Raw genomic sequence first — 24,273 nt, forward strand, 5'->3', positions numbered from 1 at the left:
CCCTCAGTATAATGCTCCACAGTGGCCCCACATAGTATAATATGCTCCTAAGTATCCTCACACAATATAATACGCTGCTACTTGGTCTGTCAATTCTATCAATACAGTCTTTGGAAAGTATGGACTGCTCCGAACTACAGTTGTGTACAGATGGAAAAGTCACTGAACTGGTTGAATTAAACTTTCTTTCCATTTTTTGGAGCCCTCTATTCATGGACCCCATCCTCCTCGCGTTATCCCTTAATATAAGAAATTTAAATCACAGAAAATGAGAAGCCACAGAAGATAAAAATCTCACTTACAATGGTCTAGAGGTGACGGTCCTACAAGAATCCTACAAAGCCCCATTTGTGTTTGTCCCTGTCCCTCTGACGCCGCGCCGGGCCCACTGCTCTGTGCATGCCTCTAGTGTCATGAAGGGGAATTCGTCTCTATTACTGACAATTGAAACTTTGCTACTATTTTCATTGTTTTGGCTCATTTCCTGTTTTTTGGGGATGATTTTTCTGCGCAGAAGAGTCTCAGAGGTCAGGATGTAACGTTACACTGACATGTGTTATTGCTGCACCAGCTGTTACACGGAGGGCTAAATATAACGTCTCCGGTACGAGGAGGAGGAGGAAAGTTCACTCATTGTTATTAGCAGAAACCAAAGGGAGAAGGATCAGGAGAGATCGAGCAAGTCCAAGGGTAAGTGGAGGAAGTGGCCAAGTCTTCATCCCCTGCTCCCTCCATAGCTTTCTATCTGATGTCCTGACTTATATCCCTCTATCACTCTGATATCTCTGTCCACCATTCTCACCCCATGTCAATAGTTTGCCCCTCCCCCCACATTGTGACCAAACATCCCCATACCCTATAGTATTTGTACAGTCTGCTGACATGTTATATTGGGTGTCTTGTAGGTTGTGATTCAGCCATGTCTCCCCCTCAGCTGTACATAGTCGTCTTCTTGATGGGTTTCCTAACTGAACAGGTACAATAATACTCCTATTACTACTAATACTAACACTATTACTACTACTATATTACTACCAATACTAACACTATTACTACTTCTATACTACTGCTACTTATATTACCATTATTATTACTACTACTACTACTATATTACTACTACTTATATTACTACTATTATATTACTACTAATACTAACACTATTACTACTACTATATTACTAATAATAATAATAATAATAATAATAATAATAATAATAATTTTACTACTATTACTACTACTACCACTAGCCTCTGCCCACAACTTTTTCTGCGTGTTCTTGGCGTTGATGATCCGCCTATATTCAGCAAATCACTGGCGTTGATGGTTTGCATGCTTCGGCATTTCAGCAGCTCTCAAGCTGTCCTGCCGCTGAACTAGTTCCTCGTGCTGTGCCTGTGATTGTGACGGCATCTCAGCAGCTTGCTGGTACAACATATAATGAGCATGTGGTTGGCATAGATGATCTCCCTCAGCTCCGCTTGAGTAGAACTCTGTGACTTCTGGCTCCTTCATAGCTCTCGTTGCTTTAGAATTAATATTAATCCCATGGTGCTGTACATTATTATATTAATCCCATGGTGCTGTACATTATATTAATCCCATGGTGCTGTACATTATTATATTAATCCCATGATGCTCTGTACATTATTATATTAATCCCATGGTGCTCTGTACATTATTATATTAATCCCATGGTGCTCTGTACATTATTATATTAATCCCATGGTGCTCTGTACATTATTATATTAATTCCATGGTGCTGTACATTATTATATTAATCCCATGGTGCTCTGTACATTATTATATTAATCTCATGGTGCTGTACATTATTATATTAATCCCATGGTGCTCTGTACATTATTATATTAATTCCATGGTGCTGTACATTATTATATTAATCCCATGGTGCTGTACATTATTATATTAATCCCATGGTGCTGTACATTATTATATTAATCCCATGGTGCTCTGTGGATTATTATATTAATCCCATGGTGCTCTGTACATTATTATATTAATCCCATGGTGCTCTGTACATTATTATATTAATCCCATGATGCTCTGTACATTATTATATTAATCCCATGGTGCTGTACATTATTATATTAATCCCATGATGCTCTGTACATTATTATATTAATCCCATGGTGCTCTGTACATTATTATATTAATCCCATGGTGCTGTACATTATTATATTAATCCCATGGTGCTGTACATTATTATATTAATCCCATGGTGCTGTACATTATTATATTAATCCCATGGTGCTCTGTGGATTATTATATTAATCCCATGGTGCTCTGTACATTATTATATTAATCCCATGGTGCTCTGTAGATTATTATATTAATCCCATGGTGCTCTGTACATCATTATATTAATCCCATGGTGCTCTGTACATTATTATATTAATCCCATGGTGCTCTGTACATTATTATATTAATCCCATGGTGCTCTGTACATTATTATATTAATCCCATGGTGCTGTACATTATTATATTAATCCCATGGTGCTCTGTACATTATTATATTAATCCCATGGTGCTCTGTACATTATTATATTAATCCCATGGTGCTGTACATTATTATATTAATCCCATGGTGCTCTGTGGATTATTATATTAATCCCATGGTGCTCTGTACATTATTATATTAATCCCATGGTGCTCTGTAAATTATTATATTAATCCCATGGTGCTCTGTACATTATTATATTAATCTCATGCTGCTGTACATTATTATATTAATCCCATGGTGCTCTGTGCATTATTATATTAATCCCATAGTGCTCTGTACATTATTATATTATTCCCATGGTGCTGTACATTATTATATTAATCCCATGGTGCTCTGTGGATTATTATATTAATCCCATGGTGCTCTGTACATTATTATATTAATCCCATGGTGCTCTGTACATTATTATATTAATCCCACGGTGCTCTGTACATTATTATATTAATCCCACGGTGCTCTGTACATTATTATATTAATCCCACGGTGCTCTGTACATTATTATATTAATCCCATGGTGCTCTGTACATTATTATATTAATCCCATGGTGCTCTGTACATTATTATATTAATCCCATGGTGCTCTGTACATTATTATATTAATTCCATGGTGCTGTACATTATTATATTAATCCCATGGTGCTGTACATTATTATATTAATCCCATGGTGCTCTGTGGATTATTATATTAATCCCATGGTGCTCTGTACATTATTATATTAATCCCATGGTGCTCTGTACATTATCATATTAAACCCATGGTGCTCTGTACATTATTATATTAATCTCATGCTGCTGTACATTATTATATTAATCCCATGATGCTGTACATTATTATATTAATCCCATGATGCTCTGTGGATTATTATATTAATCCCATGGTGCTCTGTACATTATTATATTAATCCCATGGTGCACTGTACATTATTATATTAATCCCACGGTGCTCTGTACATTATTATATTAATCCCACGGTGCTCTGTACATTATTATATTAATCCCACGGTGCTCTGTACATTATTATATTAATCCCATGGTGCTCTGTACATTATTATATTAATCCCATGGTGCTCTGTAAATTATTATATTAATCCCATGGTGCTCTGTACATTATTATATTAATCTCATGCTGCTGTACATTATTATATTAATCCCATGGTGTTCTGTGCATTATTATATTAATCCCATAGTGCTCTGTACATTATTATATTATTCCCATGGTGCTGTACATTATTATATTAATCCCATGGTGCTCTGTACATTATTATATTAATCCCATGGTGCTCTGTACATTATTATATTAATCCCACGGTGCTCTGTACATTATTATATTAATCCCATGGTGCTCTGTACATTATTATATTAATCCCATGGTGCTCTGTACATTATTATATTAATCCCATGGTGCTCTGTACATTATAATATTAATCCCATGGTGCTCTGTACATTATTATATTAATCCCATGGTGCTCTGTACATTATTATATTAATCCCATGGTGCTCTGTACATTATTATATTAATTCCATGGTGCTGTACATTATTATATTAATCCCATGGTGTTCTGTACATTATCATGTTAATACCATGGTGCTCTGTACATTATTATATTAATCTCATGCTGCTGTACATTATTATATTAATCCCATGATGTTGTACATTATTATATTAATCCCATGGTGCTCTGTACATTATTATATTAATCCCATGGTGCTCTGTACATTATTATATTAATCTCATGCTGCTGTACATTATTATATTAATGCCATGGTGCTCTGTACATTATTATATTAATCCCATGGTGCTGTACATTATTATATTAATCCCATGGTGCTGTACATTATTATATTAATCCCATGGTGCTCTGTGGATTATTATATTAATCCCATGGTGCTCTGTACATTATTATATTAATCCCATGGTGCTCTGTACATTATTATATTAATCCCACGGTGCTCTGTACATTATTATATTAATCCCACGGTGCTCTGTACATTATTATATTAATCCCACGGTGCTCTGTACATTATTATATTAATCCCATGGTGCTCTGTACATTATTATATTAATCCCATGGTGCTCTGTACATTATTATATTAATCCCATGGTGCTCTGTACATTATTATATTAATTCCATGGTGCTGTACATTATTATATTAATCCCATGGTGCTGTACATTATTATATTAATCCCATGGTGCTCTGTGGATTATTATATTAATCCCATGGTGCTCTGTACATTATTATATTAATCCCATGGTGCTCTGTACATTATCATATTAAACCCATGGTGCTCTGTACATTATTATATTAATCTCATGCTGCTGTACATTATTATATTAATCCCATGATGCTGTACATTATTATATTAATCCCATGGTGCTCTGTGGATTATTATATTAATCCCATGGTGCTCTGTACATTATTATATTAATCCCATGGTGCACTGTACATTATTATATTAATCCCACGGTGCTCTGTACATTATTATATTAATCCCACGGTGCTCTGTACATTATTATATTAATCCCACGGTGCTCTGTACATTATTATATTAATCCCATGGTGCTCTGTACATTATTATATTAATCCCATGGTGCTCTGTAAATTATTATATTAATCCCATGGTGCTCTGTACATTATTATATTAATCTCATGCTGCTGTACATTATTATATTAATCCCATGGTGTTCTGTGCATTATTATATTAATCCCATAGTGCTCTGTACATTATTATATTATTCCCATGGTGCTGTACATTATTATATTAATCCCATGGTGCTCTGTACATTATTATATTAATCCCATGGTGCTCTGTACATTATTATATTAATCCCACGGTGCTCTGTACATTATTATATTAATCCCATGGTGCTCTGTACATTATTATATTAATCCCATGGTGCTCTGTACATTATTATATTAATCCCATGGTGCTCTGTACATTATAATATTAATCCCATGGTGCTCTGTACATTATTATATTAATCCCATGGTGCTCTGTACATTATTATATTAATCCCATGGTGCTGTACATTATTATATTAATCCCATGGTGTTCTGTACATTATCATGTTAATCCCATGGTGCTCTGTACATTATTATATTAATCTCATGCTGCTGTACATTATTATATTAATCCCATGATGTTGTACATTATTATATTAATCCCATGGTGCTCTGTACATTATTATATTAATCCCATGGTGCTCTGTGCATTATTATATTATTCCCATGGTGCTCTGTAAATTATTATATTAATCCCATGGTGCTCTGTACATTATTATATTAATCTCATGCTGCTGTACATTATTATATTAATCTCATGGTGCTCTGTGCATTATTATATTAATCCCATGGTACTCTGTACATTATTATATTAATCCCATGGTGCTCTGTATATTATTATATTAATTCCATGGTGCTCTGTACATTATTATATTAATCCCATGGTGCTCTGTACATTATTATATTAATTCCATGGTGCTGTACATTATTATATTAATCCCATGGTGTTCTGTACATTATCATGTTAATACCATGGTGCTCTGTACATTATTATATTAATCTCATGCTGCTGTACATTATTATATTAATCCCATGATGTTGTACATTATTATATTAATCCCATGGTGCTCTGTACATTATTATATTAATCCCATGGTGCTCTGTACATTATTATATTAATCTCATGCTGCTGTACATTATTATATTAATGCCATGGTGCTCTGTACATTATTATATTAATCCCATGGTGCTGTACATTATTATATTAATCCCATGGTGCTGTACATTATTATATTAATCCCATGGTGCTCTGTGGATTATTATATTAATCCCATGGTGCTCTGTACATTATTATATTAATCCCATGGTGCTCTGTACATTATTATATTAATCCCACGGTGCTCTGTACATTATTATATTAATCCCACGGTGCTCTGTACATTATTATATTAATCCCACGGTGCTCTGTACATTATTATATTAATCCCATGGTGCTCTGTACATTATTATATTAATCCCATGGTGCTCTGTACATTATTATATTAATCCCATGGTGCTCTGTACATTATTATATTAATTCCATGGTGCTGTACATTATTATATTAATCCCATGGTGCTGTACATTATTATATTAATCCCATGGTGCTCTGTGGATTATTATATTAATCCCATGGTGCTCTGTACATTATTATATTAATCCCATGGTGCTCTGTACATTATCATATTAAACCCATGGTGCTCTGTACATTATTATATTAATCTCATGCTGCTGTACATTATTATATTAATCCCATGATGCTGTACATTATTATATTAATCCCATGGTGCTCTGTGGATTATTATATTAATCCCATGGTGCTCTGTACATTATTATATTAATCCCATGGTGCACTGTACATTATTATATTAATCCCACGGTGCTCTGTACATTATTATATTAATCCCACGGTGCTCTGTACATTATTATATTAATCCCACGGTGCTCTGTACATTATTATATTAATCCCATGGTGCTCTGTACATTATTATATTAATCCCATGGTGCTCTGTAAATTATTATATTAATCCCATGGTGCTCTGTACATTATTATATTAATCTCATGCTGCTGTACATTATTATATTAATCCCATGGTGTTCTGTGCATTATTATATTAATCCCATAGTGCTCTGTACATTATTATATTATTCCCATGGTGCTGTACATTATTATATTAATCCCATGGTGCTCTGTACATTATTATATTAATCCCATGGTGCTCTGTACATTATTATATTAATCCCACGGTGCTCTGTACATTATTATATTAATCCCATGGTGCTCTGTACATTATTATATTAATCCCATGGTGCTCTGTACATTATTATATTAATCCCATGGTGCTCTGTACATTATAATATTAATCCCATGGTGCTCTGTACATTATTATATTAATCCCATGGTGCTCTGTACATTATTATATTAATCCCATGGTGCTGTACATTATTATATTAATCCCATGGTGTTCTGTACATTATCATGTTAATCCCATGGTGCTCTGTACATTATTATATTAATCTCATGCTGCTGTACATTATTATATTAATCCCATGATGTTGTACATTATTATATTAATCCCATGGTGCTCTGTACATTATTATATTAATCCCATGGTGCTCTGTGCATTATTATATTATTCCCATGGTGCTCTGTAAATTATTATATTAATCCCATGGTGCTCTGTACATTATTATATTAATCTCATGCTGCTGTACATTATTATATTAATCTCATGGTGCTCTGTGCATTATTATATTAATCCCATGGTACTCTGTACATTATTATATTAATCCCATGGTGCTCTGTATATTATTATATTCATCCCATGGTGCTCTGTACATTATTATATTACTTTTTACTTTTTTTACTTTTTTGGTAGAGTTGGAAGGGACCTCAAGGGCCATCGGGTCCAACCCCCTGCGAGTGCAGGTTTTCCTAAATCATCCCAGCTATATGTTTATCCAGATTCCGCTTGAAGATTTCCATTGATGGAGCGCCCACCACCTCCCGTGGCAGCCTATTCCACTCTCTCACTCCCCTCACTGTCAGAAAGTTTTTCCTAATGTCTAATCTGTATCTCTTTCCCTTTCGTTTCATCCCATTGCTTCTTGTACTTCCTTGTGCTAATGAGAATAGGGGAGATCCCTCTGCACTGTGACTACCTTTCAGATATTTGTAGACTGCTATTAAATCTCCCCTCAGCCTTCTCTTCTGCAAACTAAACAGTCCCAGTTCTTTTAGCCGCTCCTCATAGGACATGGTTTGCAGACCTTCCACCATTTTGGTTGCTCTTCTCTGGACTTGCTCCAATATATCGATGTCTTTCTTGAATTGAGGCGCCCAGAACTGTACACAGTATTCCAGGTGTGGTCTGACCAGGGAAGAGGACAGCGGAATAATGACCTCTCTTCATCTAGATTCAATGCTTGTCTTAATACATCCCAGAATTTTATTCGCCTTTTTTGCAGCAGCACCGCACTGTTGGCTCATGTTGAATTTGTGATCTACTATTATGCCCAAGTCCTTTTCCCCTATGCTATCACTTAGTTCTATTCCTCCCATACTATATATGTTTTTTACATTTCTGTTACCCAGATGTAGAACTTTGCATTTGTCCCTGTTAAATCCCATTTTGTTGGCCTCCGCCCATTGTTCCAGTGTGTCTAAGTCCTTTTGAATACACTCTCTCTCCTCTCTAGTGTTGGCTATTCCTCCTATCTTCGTATCATCTGCAAATTTTATGAGTTCCCCAATAATTCCATCGTCCAGATAATTTATAAAGATATTAAAAAGTACTGGGCCCAGAACAGAGCCCTGCGGCACCCCGGTTTTGACTTTCTTCCAGTTGGATGTGTAGCCATTTAGTATTACTCGTTGTGCCCGATCATTAAGCCAGTTGTGAATCCACCGAACTGATTTTTTGTCAAAGCCATACTTAATCATTTTTTCAATAAGAAGGTTATGTGATACTTTATCAAATGCCTTACTGAAGTCAAGATATACTATGTCCACGGCATTCCCTTGGTCCAACCATTCAGTGATTTTGTTGTAGAAGGAAATCAGGTTAGTCTGACAAGATTTATTGGTCATAAAGCCGTGCTGGCTCTGGTTAATTAATGCCTTCCCATCCAGGTACCGAAGTAAATGTTCCTTGACAATTTGCTCAAAGATTTTTCCTGCTATCGAGGTCAGACTTACCGGTCTGTAATTTCCTGGATCGTCCCTTTTCCCCTTTTTGTAGATGGGGACAACATTTGCCCTTTTCCAATCTAAAGGGACCACTCCTGTTTCCCATGACTTACTGAAGATTATAGCAAGGGGTTCTGTTATTTCCTCTGCTATCTCTTTCAGGACTCTAGGGTGTAAATCATCTGGTCCTGGGGACTTGGTTTCCTGTAACTTGGCTAAGTGCTCTCTTACCAGACCTTCGCTTATAGTCAGCTTGGAGTCCTCCTTCCCCTCATCTCCATCACCATTAATGTCGATATTTCCATTAGTTTCTTGGGAGAAGACGGATACAAAATATGAATTTAGTAGCTCCACCTGCTGTTCCACCATGTTAACTGCTTCTCCTTTGTCATTCTTCAGGACTCCAATGGTCTCCTTCACTTTTCTTTTGCTTATTAATCCCATGGTGCTCTGTACATTATTATATTACTCCCATGGTGCTCTGTACATTATTATATTAATCCCATGGTGCTCTGTACATTATTATATTACTCCCATGGTGCTCTGTACATTATTATATTAATCCCATGGTGCTCTGTATATTATTATATTAATCCCATGGTGCTCTGTACATTATTATATTAATCCCATGGTGCTCTGTACATTATTATATTAATGAGAGGGTTTGTGACAAGTGGGAGCAGTCGACTGTGTAAAAGGAGGAGATGTCTAGGATTAGGAGGGTTGCTTGGCTTTGAAAGTTAGGCTTCACACGCGGTATTTTGGCCAGGATTTTGAGGCCGTATCCGCCTCAAAATCCTGACCAGAAAGACGGCTCCCATTGAAATCAATGAAAGCCCGCTGAGTTCTTTTTTTCCAGGAGCCGTTTGTTCTGGCAGTACACGCCTGGAGCAGACCCGCTGTGTGTATTGTCCTCTAGTCCTTATGTCCGTAGTGTTGGGTGGTCCAACATCAAATGCAAAATCCCAACATATCCCATCACATGGTAAACGGCCAAGACTGGTGACATTACAGGAGTTACATCCGTCACAACCACCCGCTCGTCTGACTCCATCACAAAGACTCCTTTGTCATTTCCAGCAATAATGGAGCCCAGTGACCTTTCTGTGTTGTGACAAGTCTGCAAATACTTAAAGGGACGGTGCAGAAAATCTCAATGTCACAAGAGCTTTATAGTGCAATCAAAGCTGTAGGGACATGTACATGTCTCCTAAATGTGTCCCCGGAGATCGTCCTCCTCCTCCTCTCACACCAGACCAGGAGCCCTTGACCTATGTGTTGTTTGTGGGGGTCACTTTGGATTTCATTATTGGGCATGGCGGTGACACCACCTTGTTCCCATTGCTATGGTTTTTGATTTGAAGGACGATCTGTCCCCATCGCTCTTGATGGTTCTTCTTATTTTCCAGGTGTTCTCCCTACGGGTGCAGCTGGGGATGTACGAGGATTCAATGGACGATCAGTACGTTGGATGTCTCGATAGAATGGAGTCCATCGCCCCAGAGTTACTGAAGAAAGAGCGAGAGCAGATGCCTCAGCTGGACCTGGCCTGGAATATTTCATCTGAAAGATGGAGGCACGAAAAGTCTTCATTGGGACGTCTCCCGGATGGTTTTAGGGATGAATATGGGACCGCCTTATTATTATATACCTATATGGATTTGCCTCTGTACAAAGAGTTGAACAACGCTGTCCGAGAATACGGGCGAGATCCCGACTCCTTCAAGTTCCATTCATGGCATTTCTATCTTACCAGAGCTCTCAGTTTGCTTCGAGCCGGATGTGATGGGAAGCCGCGGACTACCTACAGAGGGACCCGTAGGATTCAGTTTGAGCCGCCGTCTGACCCTCAGGCCAAGATAAGACTGAGCCAGTTTTCTTCCTCCTCGGCAGACATGGAGCAGGCACTGACATTTGGCAACTCCTCATTCTTCAATATTACCACGTGCTTTGGGGCGGACATAGAAGACTTCTCATTCTATCCATCCCAGAAGGAGGTGCTCATACCCGTGGATGAAGTGTTTATGGTCACCAAGTATATCGAGGAGGGGAACCGGCTCGTCCTGCAGACCACCAGTAGGAGGTGCAGTTACTACAACTGTGCCTACCTGGGGGGTAAGTAGCCAATATCTAGGGGGTAAGTAGCCATGACATACGATATCAAATGTTCATGTGACTTTGAGCCTTCCTAAGAAATGCCAAAAACAACTGCAGGAAAAACTCTGAGACCAAACAAGTGATCTTTTGAGGAGTGGTCTACTCAAGCAAGGTGGACAATATGTATAATATATGGTGGAGCTGGAAATCTGGTGTGGGTGAGGTAATGACCGAGAAAGTGATTATATACAGTCAACACTAGAGGGAGCTCAGGAGCTGACAGCAGACTAATTATATACAGTCACCACTAAAGGGAGCTCAGGAACTTAATGTAGACTGATTAAATACAGCCACCACTAGAGGGAGCTCAGGAGCTGACTGCAGACTGATTATATACTGTCACCACTAGAGGGAGCTCAGGAGCCAACCACAGACCGATTATATACAGCCACCACTAGAGGGAGCTCAGGAGCTGACCGCAGACTGTTTATATACTGTCACCACTAGGGGGAGCTCAGAAGCTGACCACAGACTAATTATATACAGTCACCACTAGAAGGAGCTCAGGAGCCAACCACAGACTGATTATATACAGACACCACTAGAGGGAGCTCAGGAGCTGACCACAGACTGATCATATACAGTCACCACTAGAGGGAGCTCAGGAGCTGGCCGCAGACTAATTATATACAGTCACCACTAGAGGGAGCTCAGGAGCTGGCCGCAGACTAATTATATACAGTCACCACTAGAGGGAGCTCAGGAGCTGAGCGCAGACTGATCATATACAGTCACCACTAGAGGGAGCTCAGGAGCTGGCCGCAGACTAATTATATACAGTCACCACTAGAGGGATCTCAGGAGCTGAGCGCAGACTGATCATATACAGTCACCACTAGAGGGAGCTCAGGAGTTGGCTGCAGACTGATTATATACAGTCACCACTAGAGGGAGCTCAGGACCTTAATGTAGACTGATTATATACAGTAACCACTAGAGGGAGCTCAGGAGCTGACCGCAGACTGATTATATACCGTCACCACTAGAGGGAGCTCAGGAGCCAACCACAGACTGATTATATACAGACACCACTAGAGGGAGCTCAGGAGCTGACCACAGACTGATCATATACAGTCACCACTAGAGGGAGCTCAGGAGCTGGCCGCAGACTAATTATATACAGTCACCACTAGAGGGAGCTCAGGAGCTGGCCGCAGACTAATTATATACAGTCACCACTAGAGGGAGCTCAGAAGCTGGCCGCAGACTAATTATATACAGTCACCACTAGGAGGAGCTCAGGAGCTGACCTCAGACTGATTATATACAGTCACCACTAGAGGGAGCTCAGGAGCCAACCACAGACCGATTATATACAGCCACCACTAGAGGGAGCTCAGGAGCTGACCGCAGACTGTTTATATACTGTCACCACTAGGGGGAGCTCAGAAGCTGACCACAGACTAATTATATACAGTCACCACTAGAAGGAGCTCAGGAGCCAACCACAGACTGATTATATACAGACACCACTAGAGGGAGCTCAGGAGCTGGCCGCAGACTAATTATATACAGTCACCACTAGAGGGAGCTCAGGAGCTGGCCGCAGACTAATTATATACAGTCACCACTAGGAGGAGCTCAGGAGCTGACCGCAGACTGATTATATACAGTCACCACTAGAGAGAGCTCAGGAGCCAACCACAGACCGATTATATACAGCCACCACTAGAGGGAGCTCAGGAGCTGACCGCAGACTAATTATATACAGTCACCACTAGAGGGAGCTCAGGAGCTGGCCGCAGACTAATTATATACAGTCACCACTAGGAGGAGCTCAGGAGCTGACCGCAGACTGATTATATACAGTCACCACTAGAGAGAGCTCAGGAGCCAACCACAGACCGATTATATACAGCCACCACTAGAGGGAGCTCAGGAGCTGACCGCAGACTGTTTATATACTGTCACCACTAGGGGGAGCTCAGAAGCTGACCACAGACTAATTATATACAGTCACCACTAGAAGGAGCTCAGGAGCCAACCACAGACTGATTATATACAGACACCACTAGAGGGAGCTCAGGAGCTGACCACAGACTGATCATATACAGTCACCACTAGAGGGAGCTCAGGAGCTGGCCGCAGACTAATTATATACAGTCACCACTAGAGGGAGCTCAGGAGCTGGCCGCAGACTAATTATATACAGTCACCACTAGAGGGAGCTCAGGAGCTGAGCGCAGACTGATCATATACAGTCACCACTAGAGGGAGCTCAGGAGCTGGCCGCAGACTAATTATATACAGTCACCACTAGAGGGATCTCAGGAGCTGAGCGCAGACTGATCATATACAGTCACCACTAGAGGGAGCTCAGGAGTTGGCTGCAGACTGATTATATACAGTCACCACTAGAGGGAGCTCAGGACCTTAATGTAGACTGATTATATACAGTAACCACTAGAGGGAGCTCAGGAGCTGACCGCAGACTGATTATATACCGTCACCACTAGAGGGAGCTCAGGAGCCAACCACAGACTGATTATATACAGACACCACTAGAGGGAGCTCAGGAGCTGACCACAGACTGATCATATACAGACACCACTAGAGGGAGCTCAGGAGCTGACAGCAGACTAATTATATACAGTCACCACTAGAAGGAGCTCAGGAGCCAACCACAGACTGATTATATACAGTCACCACTAGAGGGAGCTCAGGAGCTGACAGCAGACTAATTATATACAGTCACCACTAGAGGGAGCTCAGGACCTTAATGTAGACTGATTATATACAGTAACCACTAGAGGGAGCTCAGGAGCTGACCGCAGACTGATTATATACCGTCACCACTAGAGGGAGCTCAGGACCTTAATGTAGACTGATTATATACAGTAACCACTAGAGGGAGCTCAGGAGCTGACCGCAGACTGATTATATACCGTCACCACTAGAGGGAGCTCAGGAGCCAACCACAGACTGATTATATACAGACACCACTAGAGGGAGCTCAGGAGCTGACAGCAGACTAATTATATACAGTCACCACTAGAAGGAGCTCAGGAGCCAACCACAGACTGATTATATACAGACACCACTAGAGGGAGCTCAGGAGCTGACAGCAGACTAATTATATACAGTCACCACTAGAGGGAGCTCAGGACCTTAATGTAGACTGATTATATACAGTCACCACTAGAGGGAGCTCAGGAGCTGGCCGCAGACTAATTATATACAGTCACCACTAGAGGGAGCTCAGGAGCTGGCCGCAGACTAATTATATACAGTCACCACTAGGAGGAGCTCAGGAGCTGACCGCAGACTGATTATATACAGTCACCACTAGAGAGAGCTCAGGAGCCAACCACAGACCGATTATATACAGCCACCACTAGAGGGAGCTCAGGAGCTGACCGCAGACTGTTTATATACTGTCACCACTAGGGGGAGCTCAGAAGCTGACCACAGACTAATTATATACAGTCACCACTAGAAGGAGCTCAGGAGCCAACCACAGACTGATTATATACAGACACCACTAGAGGGAGCTCAGGAGCTGACCACAGACTGATCATATACAGTCACCACTAGAGGGAGCTCAGGAGCTGGCCGCAGACTAATTATATACAGTCACCACTAGAGGGAGCTCAGGAGCTGGCCGCAGACTAATTATATACAGTCACCACTAGAGGAAGCTCAGGAGCTGAGCGCAGACTGATCATATACAGTCACCACTAGAGGGAGCTCAGGAGTTGGCCGCAGACTAATTATATACAGTCACCACTAGAGGGATCTCAGGAGCTGAGCGCAGACTGATCATATACAGTCACCACTAGAGGGAGCTCAGGAGCTGGCCGCAGACTAATTATATACAGTCACCACTAGAGGGATCTCAGGAGCTGAGCGCAGACTGATCATATACAGTCACCACTAGAGGGAGCTCAGGAGTTGGCTGCAGACTGATTATATACAGTCACCACTAGAGGGAGCTCAGGACCTTAATGTAGACTGATTATATACAGTAACCACTAGAGGGAGCTCAGGAGCTGACCGCAGACTGATTATATACCGTCACCACTAGAGGGAGCTCAGGAGCCAACCACAGACTGATTATATACAGACACCACTAGAGGGAGCTCAGGAGCTGACAGCAGACTAATTATATACAGTCACCACTAGAAGGAGCTCAGGAGCCAACCACAGACTGATTATATACAGACACCACTAGAGGGAGCTCAGGAGCTGACAGCAGACTAATTATATACAGTCACCACTAGAGGGAGCTCAGGACCTTAATGTAGACTGATTATATACAGTAACCACTAGAGGGAGCTCAGGAGCTGACCGCAGACTGATTATATACCGTCACCACTAGAGGGAGCTCAGGAGCCAACCACAGACTGATTATATACAGACACCACTAGAGGGAGCTCAGGAGCTGACAGCAGACTAATTATATACAGTCACCACTAGAAGGAGCTCAGGAGCCAACCACAGACTGATTATATACAGACACCACTAGAGGGAGCTCAGGACCTTAATGTAGACTGATTATATACAGTCACCACTAGAAGGAGCTCAGGAGCCAACCACAGACTAATTATATACAGACACCACTAGAGGGAGCTCAGGACCTTAATGTAGACTGATTATATACAGTCACCACTAGAGGGAGCTCAGGAGCTGGCCGCAGACTAATTATATACAGTCACCACTAGAGGGAGCTCAGGAGCTGGCCGCAGACTAATTATATACAGTCACCACTAGGAGGAGCTCAGGAGCTGACCGCAGACTGATTATATACAGTCACCACTAGAGGGAGCTCAGGAGCCAACCACAGACCGATTATATACAGCCACCACTAGAGGGAGCTCAGGAGCTGACCGCAGACTGTTTATATACTGTCACCACTAGGGGGAGCTCAGAAGCTGACCACAGACTAATTATATACAGTCACCACTAGAAGGAGCTCAGGAGCCAACCACAGACTGATTATATACAGACACCACTAGAGGGAGCTCAGGAGCTGACCACAGACTGATCATATACAGTCACCACTAGAGGGAGCTCAGGAGCTGGCCGCAGACTAATTATATACAGTCACCACTAGAGGGAGCTCAGGAGCTGGCCGCAGACTAATTATATACAGTCACCACTAGAGGGATCTCAGGAGCTGAGCGCAGACTGATCATATACAGTCACCACTAGAGGGAGCTCAGGAGTTGGCTGCAGACTGATTATATACAGCCACCACTAGAGGGAGCTCAGGATCTGACCACAGACTGATCATATACAGTCACCACTAGAGGGAGCTCAGGAGCTGGCCGCAGACTAATTATATACAGTCACCACTAGAGGGAGCTCAGGACCTTAATGTAGACTGATTATATACAGTAACCACTAGAGGGAGCTCAGGAGCTGACCGCAGACTGATTATATACTGTCACCACTAGAGGGAGCTCAGGACCTTAATGTAGACTGATTATATACAGTAACCACTAGAGGGAGCTCAGGAGCTGACCGCAGACTGATTATATACCGTCACCACTAGAGGGAGCTCAGGAGCCAACCACAGACTGATTATATACAGACACCACTAGAGGGAGCTCAGGAGCTGACAGCAGACTAATTATATACAGTCACCACTAGAAGGAGCTCAGGAGCCAACCACAGACTGATTATATACAGACACCACTAGAGGGAGCTCAGGAGCTGACAGCAGACTAATTATATACAGTCACCACTAGAGGGAGCTCAGGACCTTAATGTAGACTGATTATATACAGTCACCACTAGAGGGAGCTCAGGAGCTGACCGCAGACTGATTATATACTGTCACCACTAGAGGGAGCTCAGGAGCTGGCCGCAGACTGATTATATACAGTCACCACTAGAGGGAGCTCAGGAGCTGACTGCAGACTGATTATATACAGTCACCACTAGAGGGAGCTCAGGAGCTGACCGCAGACTGATTATATACAGTCACCACTAGAGGTAGCTCAGGAGCTGACCACACACTGATTATATACAGCCACCACTAGAGGAGCTCAGGAGCTGACTGCAGACTGATTATATACAGTCACCACTAGAGGGAGCTCAGGAGCTGACCGCAGACTGATTATATACAGTCAACACTAGAGGGAGCTCAGGAGCCAACCACAGACTGATTATATACAGACACCACTAGAGGGAGCTCAGGAGCTGACCGCAGACTGATCATATACCGTCACCACTAGAGGGAGCTCAGGACCTTAATGTAGACTGATTATATACAGTCACCACTAGAGGGAGCTCAGGAGCCAACCACAGACTGATTAAATACAGCCACCACTAGAGGGAGCTCAGGAGCCAACCACAGACTGATTAAATACAGCCACCACTACAGGGAGCTCAGGAGCCAACCACAGACTGATTATATACAGTCACCACTAGAGGGAGCTCAGGAGCTGACCGCAGACTGATTATATATTGTCACCACTAAAGGGAGCTTAGGAACTTAATGTAGACTGATTATATGCAGTCACCACTAGAAGGAGCTCAGGAGCTGACACCAGGCTGATTATATATAGTCACCACTAGAGGGAGCTCAGGAGCTGACCACAGACTGATTATATACTGTCACCACTAAAGGGAGCTCAGGAACTGACCACAGATCAATTATATACAGCCACCACTAGAAGGAGCTCAGGAGATGACTGCAGACTGATTATATACAGCCACCACTAGAGGGAGCTCAGAAGCTGACCACAAACTGATTATTATATACAGTCACCAATAGAGGGAGCTCAGGAGCTGACTTGCACACTGATTATATACAGTCACCACTAGAAGGAGCTCAGGACCTTAATGTAGGCTGATTATATACAGTCACCACTAGAGGGAGCTCAGGAGCTGACCGCAGACTGATTATATACTGTCACCACTAGAGGGAGCTCAGGAGCTGGCCGCAGACTGATTATATACAGTCACCACTAGAGGGAGCTCAGGAGCTGACTGCAGACTGATTATATACAGTCACCACTAGAGGGAGCTCAGGAGCTGACTGCAGACTGATTATATACAGTCACCACTAGAGGTAGCTCAGGAGCTGACCGCACACTGATTATATACAGCCACCACTAGAGGAGCTCAGGAGCTGACTGCAGACTGATTATATACAGTCACCACTAGAGGGAGCTCAGGAGCTGACCGCAGACTGATTATATACAGTCACCACTAGAGGGAGCTCAGGAGCCAACCACAGACTGATTATATACAGACACCACTAGAGGGAGCTCAGGAGCTGACCGCAGACTGATCATATACCGTCACCACTAGAGGGAGCTCAGGAGCTGGCCGCAGACTGATTATATACAGTCACCACTAGAGGGAGCTCAGGACCTTAATGTAGACTGATTATATACAGCCACCACTAGAGGGAGCTCAGGAGCTGACCGCAGACTGATTATATACAGCCACCACTAGAGGGAGCTCAGGAGCTGACCGCAGACTGATTATATACAGTCACCACTTGAGGGAGCTCAGGAACTTAATGTAGACTGATTATATACAGCCACCACTAGAGGGAGCTCAGGCACTGACCGCAGACTGATTATATACTGTCACCACTAGGGGGAGCTCAGGAACTGACCACAGACTGATTATATACATCCATCACTAGAGGGAGCTCAAGAGTTGACCACAGACTGATTATATACAGTCACCACTAGAGCTCAGGAGCTGGCCGCAGGCTAATTATACACAGTCACCACTAGAGAGAGCTCAGGAGCTTAATGTAGACTGATTATATACAGCCACCACTAGAGGGATCTCAGGAGCTGACACCAGGCTGATTATATACAATCGCCACTAGAGGGATCTCAGGAGCTGACACCAGGCTGATTATATACAGTCACCACTAGAGGGAGCTCAGGAGCCAACCACAGACTGATTAAATACAGCCACCACTAGAGGGAGCTCAGGAGCCAACCACAGACTGATTAAATACAGCCACCACTAGAGGGAGCTCAGGAGCCAACCACAGACTGATTATATACAGTCACCACTAGAGAGAGCTCAGCAGCTGACATCAGGCTGATTATATACAGTCACCACTAGAGTGAGTTCAGGAGCTGACCGCAGACTGATTATATATTGTCACCACTAAAGGGAGCTTAGGAACTTAATGTAGACTGATTATATGCAGTCACCACTAGAAGGCGCTCAGGAGCTGACACCAGGCTGATTATATATAGTCACCACTAGAGGGAGCTCAGGAGCTGACCACAGACTGATTATATACTGTCACCACTAAAGGGAGCTCAGGAACTGACCACAGATCAATTATATACAGCCACCACTAGAAGGAGCTCAGGAGATGACTGCAGACTGATTATATACAGTCACCAATAGAGGGAGCTCAGGAGCTGACTTGCACACTGATTATATACAGTCACCACTAGAAGGAGCTCAAGAGCTTAATGTAGACTGATTAAATACATAGTCACCACTAGAGAGAGCTCAGGAGCTGACCGCAGACTGATTATATACAGTTACCACTAGAGGGAGCTCAGGAGTTGACCGCAGTCTGATTATATACAGTCACCACTAGAGGGAGCTCAGGAGCCGACCGCAGACTGATTGTATACAGTCACTACAAGAGAGAGCTCAGGAGCCGACTGAAGACTGATTATATACAGTCACCACTAGAGGGAGCTCAGGAGCCGACCGCTGACTGATTATATACAGTCACCACTAGAGGGATCTCAGGAGCTGACCGCAGACTGATTATATACAGTCACCACTAGAGGGATCTCAGGAGCTGACGGAAGACTGATTATATACAGTCACCACTAGAGGGAGCTTAGGAGTTGACCGCAGACTGATTATATACAGTCACCACTAGAGGGATCTCAGGAGCTGACTGCAGACTGATTATATACAGTCACCACTAGAGGGAGCTCAGGAGCTGACCGCAGACTGATTATATACAGTCACCACTAGAGGGATCTCAGGAGCTGACCGCAGACTGATTATATACAGTCACCACTAGAGGGAGCTCAGGAGCTGACCGCAGACTGATTATATACAGTCACCACTAGAGGGAGTTCAGGAGCTGACCGCAGACTAATTATATACAGTCACCACTAGAGGGAGCTCAGGAGCTGACCGCAGACTGATTATATACAGTCACCACTAGAGGGAGTTCAGGAGCTGACTGCAGACTGATTATATACAGTCACCACTAGAGGGAGCTCAGGAGTTGACCGCTGACTGATTATATACAGTCACCACTAGAGGGATCTCAGGAGCTGACGGAAGACTGATTATATACAGTCACCACTAGAGGGAGCTCAGGAGCTGACCGCAGACTGATTATATACAGTCACCACTAGAGGGAGCTCAGGAGCTGACCGCAGACTGATTATATACAGTCACCACTAGAGGGAGCTCAGGAGCTGACCGCAGACTGATTATATACAGTCACCACTAGAGGGAGCTCAGGAGCTGACCGCAGACTGATTATATACAGTCACCACTAGAGGGAGCTGAGGAGCTGACTGCAGACTGATTATATACAGTCACCACTAGAGGGAGCTCAGGAGTTGACCGCTGACTGATTATATACAGTCACCACTAGAGGGAGCTCAGGAGTTGACCGCTGACTGATTATATACAGTCACCACTAGAGGGAGCTCAGGAGCTGACCGCAGACTGATTATATACAGTCACCACTAGAGGGAGCTGAGGAGCTGACTGCAGACTGATTATATACAGTCACCACTAGAGGGAGCTCAGGAGTTGACCGCTGACTGATTATATACAGTCACCACTAGAGGGAGCTCAGGAGCTGTACTTTACCCTCAGCCTTGAAAACATATGACATTATTCTATAACTACAACCACCAACACCCATGGCCCGCACACCCTGACTACTCTCGCGCTCACTCTCTATAATGTTATGAGGTTTAGTTTTTAATGGAAACTTGTCTGTTTTCAGGTATAAAACGTCCGAGCTGTGTCTATAACTCAGGTAGGAGCCATTTATCTCTATTCTCTCTCCCTTATCCGGGATTTAGGATCATTTTAGGATCCAATAACTGTAAAGGGTTAAATAAGTAATAATGTAATAATTAGTAGAACTAATATGGGGTTAATGCCGGCACAACATGAACAGGGATTTGGCAACCAAAAGCGTGAAGAGTTTTAGCATCTTGTTCTTATTTTACCTTCCAGCTCCAGCTATGGTGAGATTCAGTGAGGAGAGGACGGCTCCCCTGCTGGCCACTCTGAGTATTACAGTCATGTCATCTATGAGGATTTTGATAAGCTGAAGCCTCAGTTGTGGTTCCTTGGCTGGCAGGAGGATCGTGTCAGATCACAAGTGGTCACCTGGAGAGGTTGGAGGACTCAAGATGTACAATGGTGACATCGGCTTTATCTTTTATGAAGTAAAGATTAAGAGACTTGGAATAATTGTCAGCCCTCTGAGGAGTAGTCAGCCCTCTCAGGAGTAGTCAGCCCTCTGAGGAGTAGTCAGCCATCTCAGGAGTAGCCAGCCCTCTGAGGAGTAGTCAGCCCTCTTGGGAGTAGCCAGCCCTCTCGGGAGTAGCCAGCCCTCTGAGTAGTAGTCAGCACTCTGAGGAGTAGTCAGCCCTCTTGGGAGTAGCCAGCCCTCTCGGGAGTAGCCAGCCCTCTGAGTAGTAGTCAGCACTCTGAGGAGTAGTCAGCCCTTTCAGGAGTAGTCAGCCCTCTCAGGAGTAGTCAGCCCTCTCAGGAGTAGTCAGCCCTCTGAGGAGTCGTCAGCCCTCTGAGGAGACGTCAGCCCTTTCAGGAGTAGTCAGCCCTCTCGGGAGTAGTCAGCCCTCTCGGGAGTAGTCAGCCCTCTCAGAAGTAGTCATCCCTCTCAGGAGTAGTCAGCCCTCTCAGGAGTAGTCAGCCCTCTCAGGAGTAGTCAGCCCTCTCAGGTGTAGTCAGCCCTCTCGGGAGTAGTCAGCCATCTCAGGAGTAGTCAGCCCTCTCAGGAGTAGTCAGCCCTCTCAGGAGTAGTCAGCCCTCTCAGAAGTAGTCAGCCCTCTCTGGAGTAGTCAGCCCTCTCTGGAGTAGTCAGCCATCTCAGGAGTAGTCAGCCCTCTCAGGAGTAGTCAGCCCTCTCGGGAGTAGTCAGCCCTCTCGGGAGTAGTCAGCCCTCTCGGGAGTAGCCAGCCCTCTCGGGAGTAGCCAGCCCTCTGAGTAGTAGTCAGCACTCTGAGGAGTAGTCAGCCCTTTCAGGAGTAGTCAGCACTCTGAGGAGTAGTCAGCCCTTTCAGGAGTAGTCAGCCCTCTCAGGAGTAGTCAGCCATCTCATGAGTAGTCAGCCCTCTCAGGAGTAGTCATCCCTCTGAGGAGTCGTCAGCCCTCTGAGGAGACGTCAGCCCTTTCAGGAGTAGTCAGCCCTCTCGGGAGTAGTCAGCCCTCTCAGAAGTAGTCATCCCTCTCAGGAGTAGTCAGCCCTCTCAGGAGTAGTCAGCCCTCTCAGGAGTAGTCAGCCCTCTCAGAAGTAGTCAGCCCTCTCTGGAGTAGTCAGCCCTCTCTGGAGTAGTCAGCCATCTCAGGAGTAGTCAGCCCTCTCAGGAGTAGTCAGCCCTCTCGGGAGTAGTCAGCCCTCTCGGGAGTAGTCAGCCCTCTCGGGAGTAGTCAGCCATCTCAGGAGTAGTCAGCCCTCTCGGGAGTAGTCAGCCCTCTCAGAAGTAGTCATCCCTCTCAGAAGTAGTCAGCCCTTTCAGGAGTAGTCAGCCCTCTCGGGAGTAGTCAGCCCTCTCAGGAGTAGTCAGCCCTCTCAGGAGTAGTCAGCCCTTTCAGGAATAGTCAGCCCTCTCAGAAGTAGTCATCCTTCTCAGAAGTAGTCATCCTTCTCAGAAGTAGTCAGCCCTCTCGGGAGTAGTCAGCCATCTCGGGAGTAGTCAGCCCTCTCGGGAGTAGTCATCCCTCTCAGGAGTAGTCAGCCCTCTGAGGAGTAGTCAGCCCTCTCTGGAGTAGTCAGCCCTCTGAGGAGTAGTCAGCCCTCTGAGGAGTAGTCAGCCCTCTGAGGAGTAGTCAGCCCTCTCAGGAGTAGTCGGCCCTCTCGGGAGTAGTCGGCCCTCTCGGGAGTAGTCGGCCCTCTCGGGAGTAGTCGGCCCTCTCGGGAGTAGTCAGCCCTCTCGGGAGTAGTCAGCCCTCTCGGGAGTAGTCAGCCCTCTGAGGAGTAGTCAGCCCTCTCAGGAGTAGTCAGCCCTCTCGGGAGTAGTCAGCCCTCTAAGGAGTAGTCAGCCCTCTCGGGAGTAGTCAGCCCTCTGAGGAGTAGTCAGCCCTCTCGGGAGTAGTCAGCCCTCTCAGGAGTAGTCAGCCCTCTCAGGAGTAGTCGGCCCTCTCGGGAGTAGTCAGCCCTCTCGGGAGTAGTCAGCCCTCTCGGGAGTAGTCAGCCCTCTGAGGAGTAGTCAGCCCTCTGAGGAGTAGTCAGTCCTCTCAGGAGTAGTCAGCCCTCTCAGGAGTAGTCAGCCCTCTCAGGAGTAGTCATCCCTCTGAGGAGTAGTCAGCCCTCTCAGGAGTAGTCAGCCCTCTAAAGGGTTTATGTGTTAAGGTCATGTCACGTTATTTGCCACCCATTGGATTATCCATTGGTTCTGCTACACATGAATTTCACCAGTTCCAAAATGTTTCTGACTGTTGAATGTTGTCCTGCGAGTCCTGACGGCTCCTCTGTAAGCTGTGTAATACAGACATCTCCATGTGTATGACATCACTGCTCTGTGTCCGACGCTACACCGCTGAGGTCACCAACTATAGAGATGACCGGGCTCCAAATTGGAGAAAATGGATAGACCAAGATGTTTAAAAAAATCAAAAAAAGTCAACTTAAAAAAAAAAATAAAAAAAAATAATAAAATAAAAAGTAGTTATTACTGCAGCAGACTGGTGCGGGAGTGATCT

At 43.6% G+C, this 24,273-nt stretch overlaps 1 protein-coding gene across 1 annotated transcript; it reads left to right on the forward strand.

The window, feature by feature from the left end:
- The first annotated feature begins 614 nt into the window (after positions 1 to 614).
- On the forward strand, positions 615 to 24,273 carry LOC142196137 (ecto-ADP-ribosyltransferase 5-like). Its single transcript, XM_075266365.1, has 5 exons — positions 615 to 690; positions 906 to 976; positions 10,656 to 11,361; positions 21,326 to 21,358; positions 21,562 to 24,273. The coding sequence occupies exons 2-5, from the start codon at positions 920 to 922 to the stop codon at positions 21,657 to 21,659; spliced, it is 894 nt and encodes a 297-aa protein (XP_075122466.1). The 5' UTR covers positions 615 to 690; positions 906 to 919; the 3' UTR covers positions 21,660 to 24,273.

The sequence above is a fragment of the Leptodactylus fuscus genome, chromosome 2 (assembly GCF_031893055.1).
Source record: "Leptodactylus fuscus isolate aLepFus1 chromosome 2, aLepFus1.hap2, whole genome shotgun sequence".
Lineage (NCBI taxonomy): Eukaryota > Metazoa > Chordata > Amphibia > Anura > Leptodactylidae > Leptodactylus > Leptodactylus fuscus.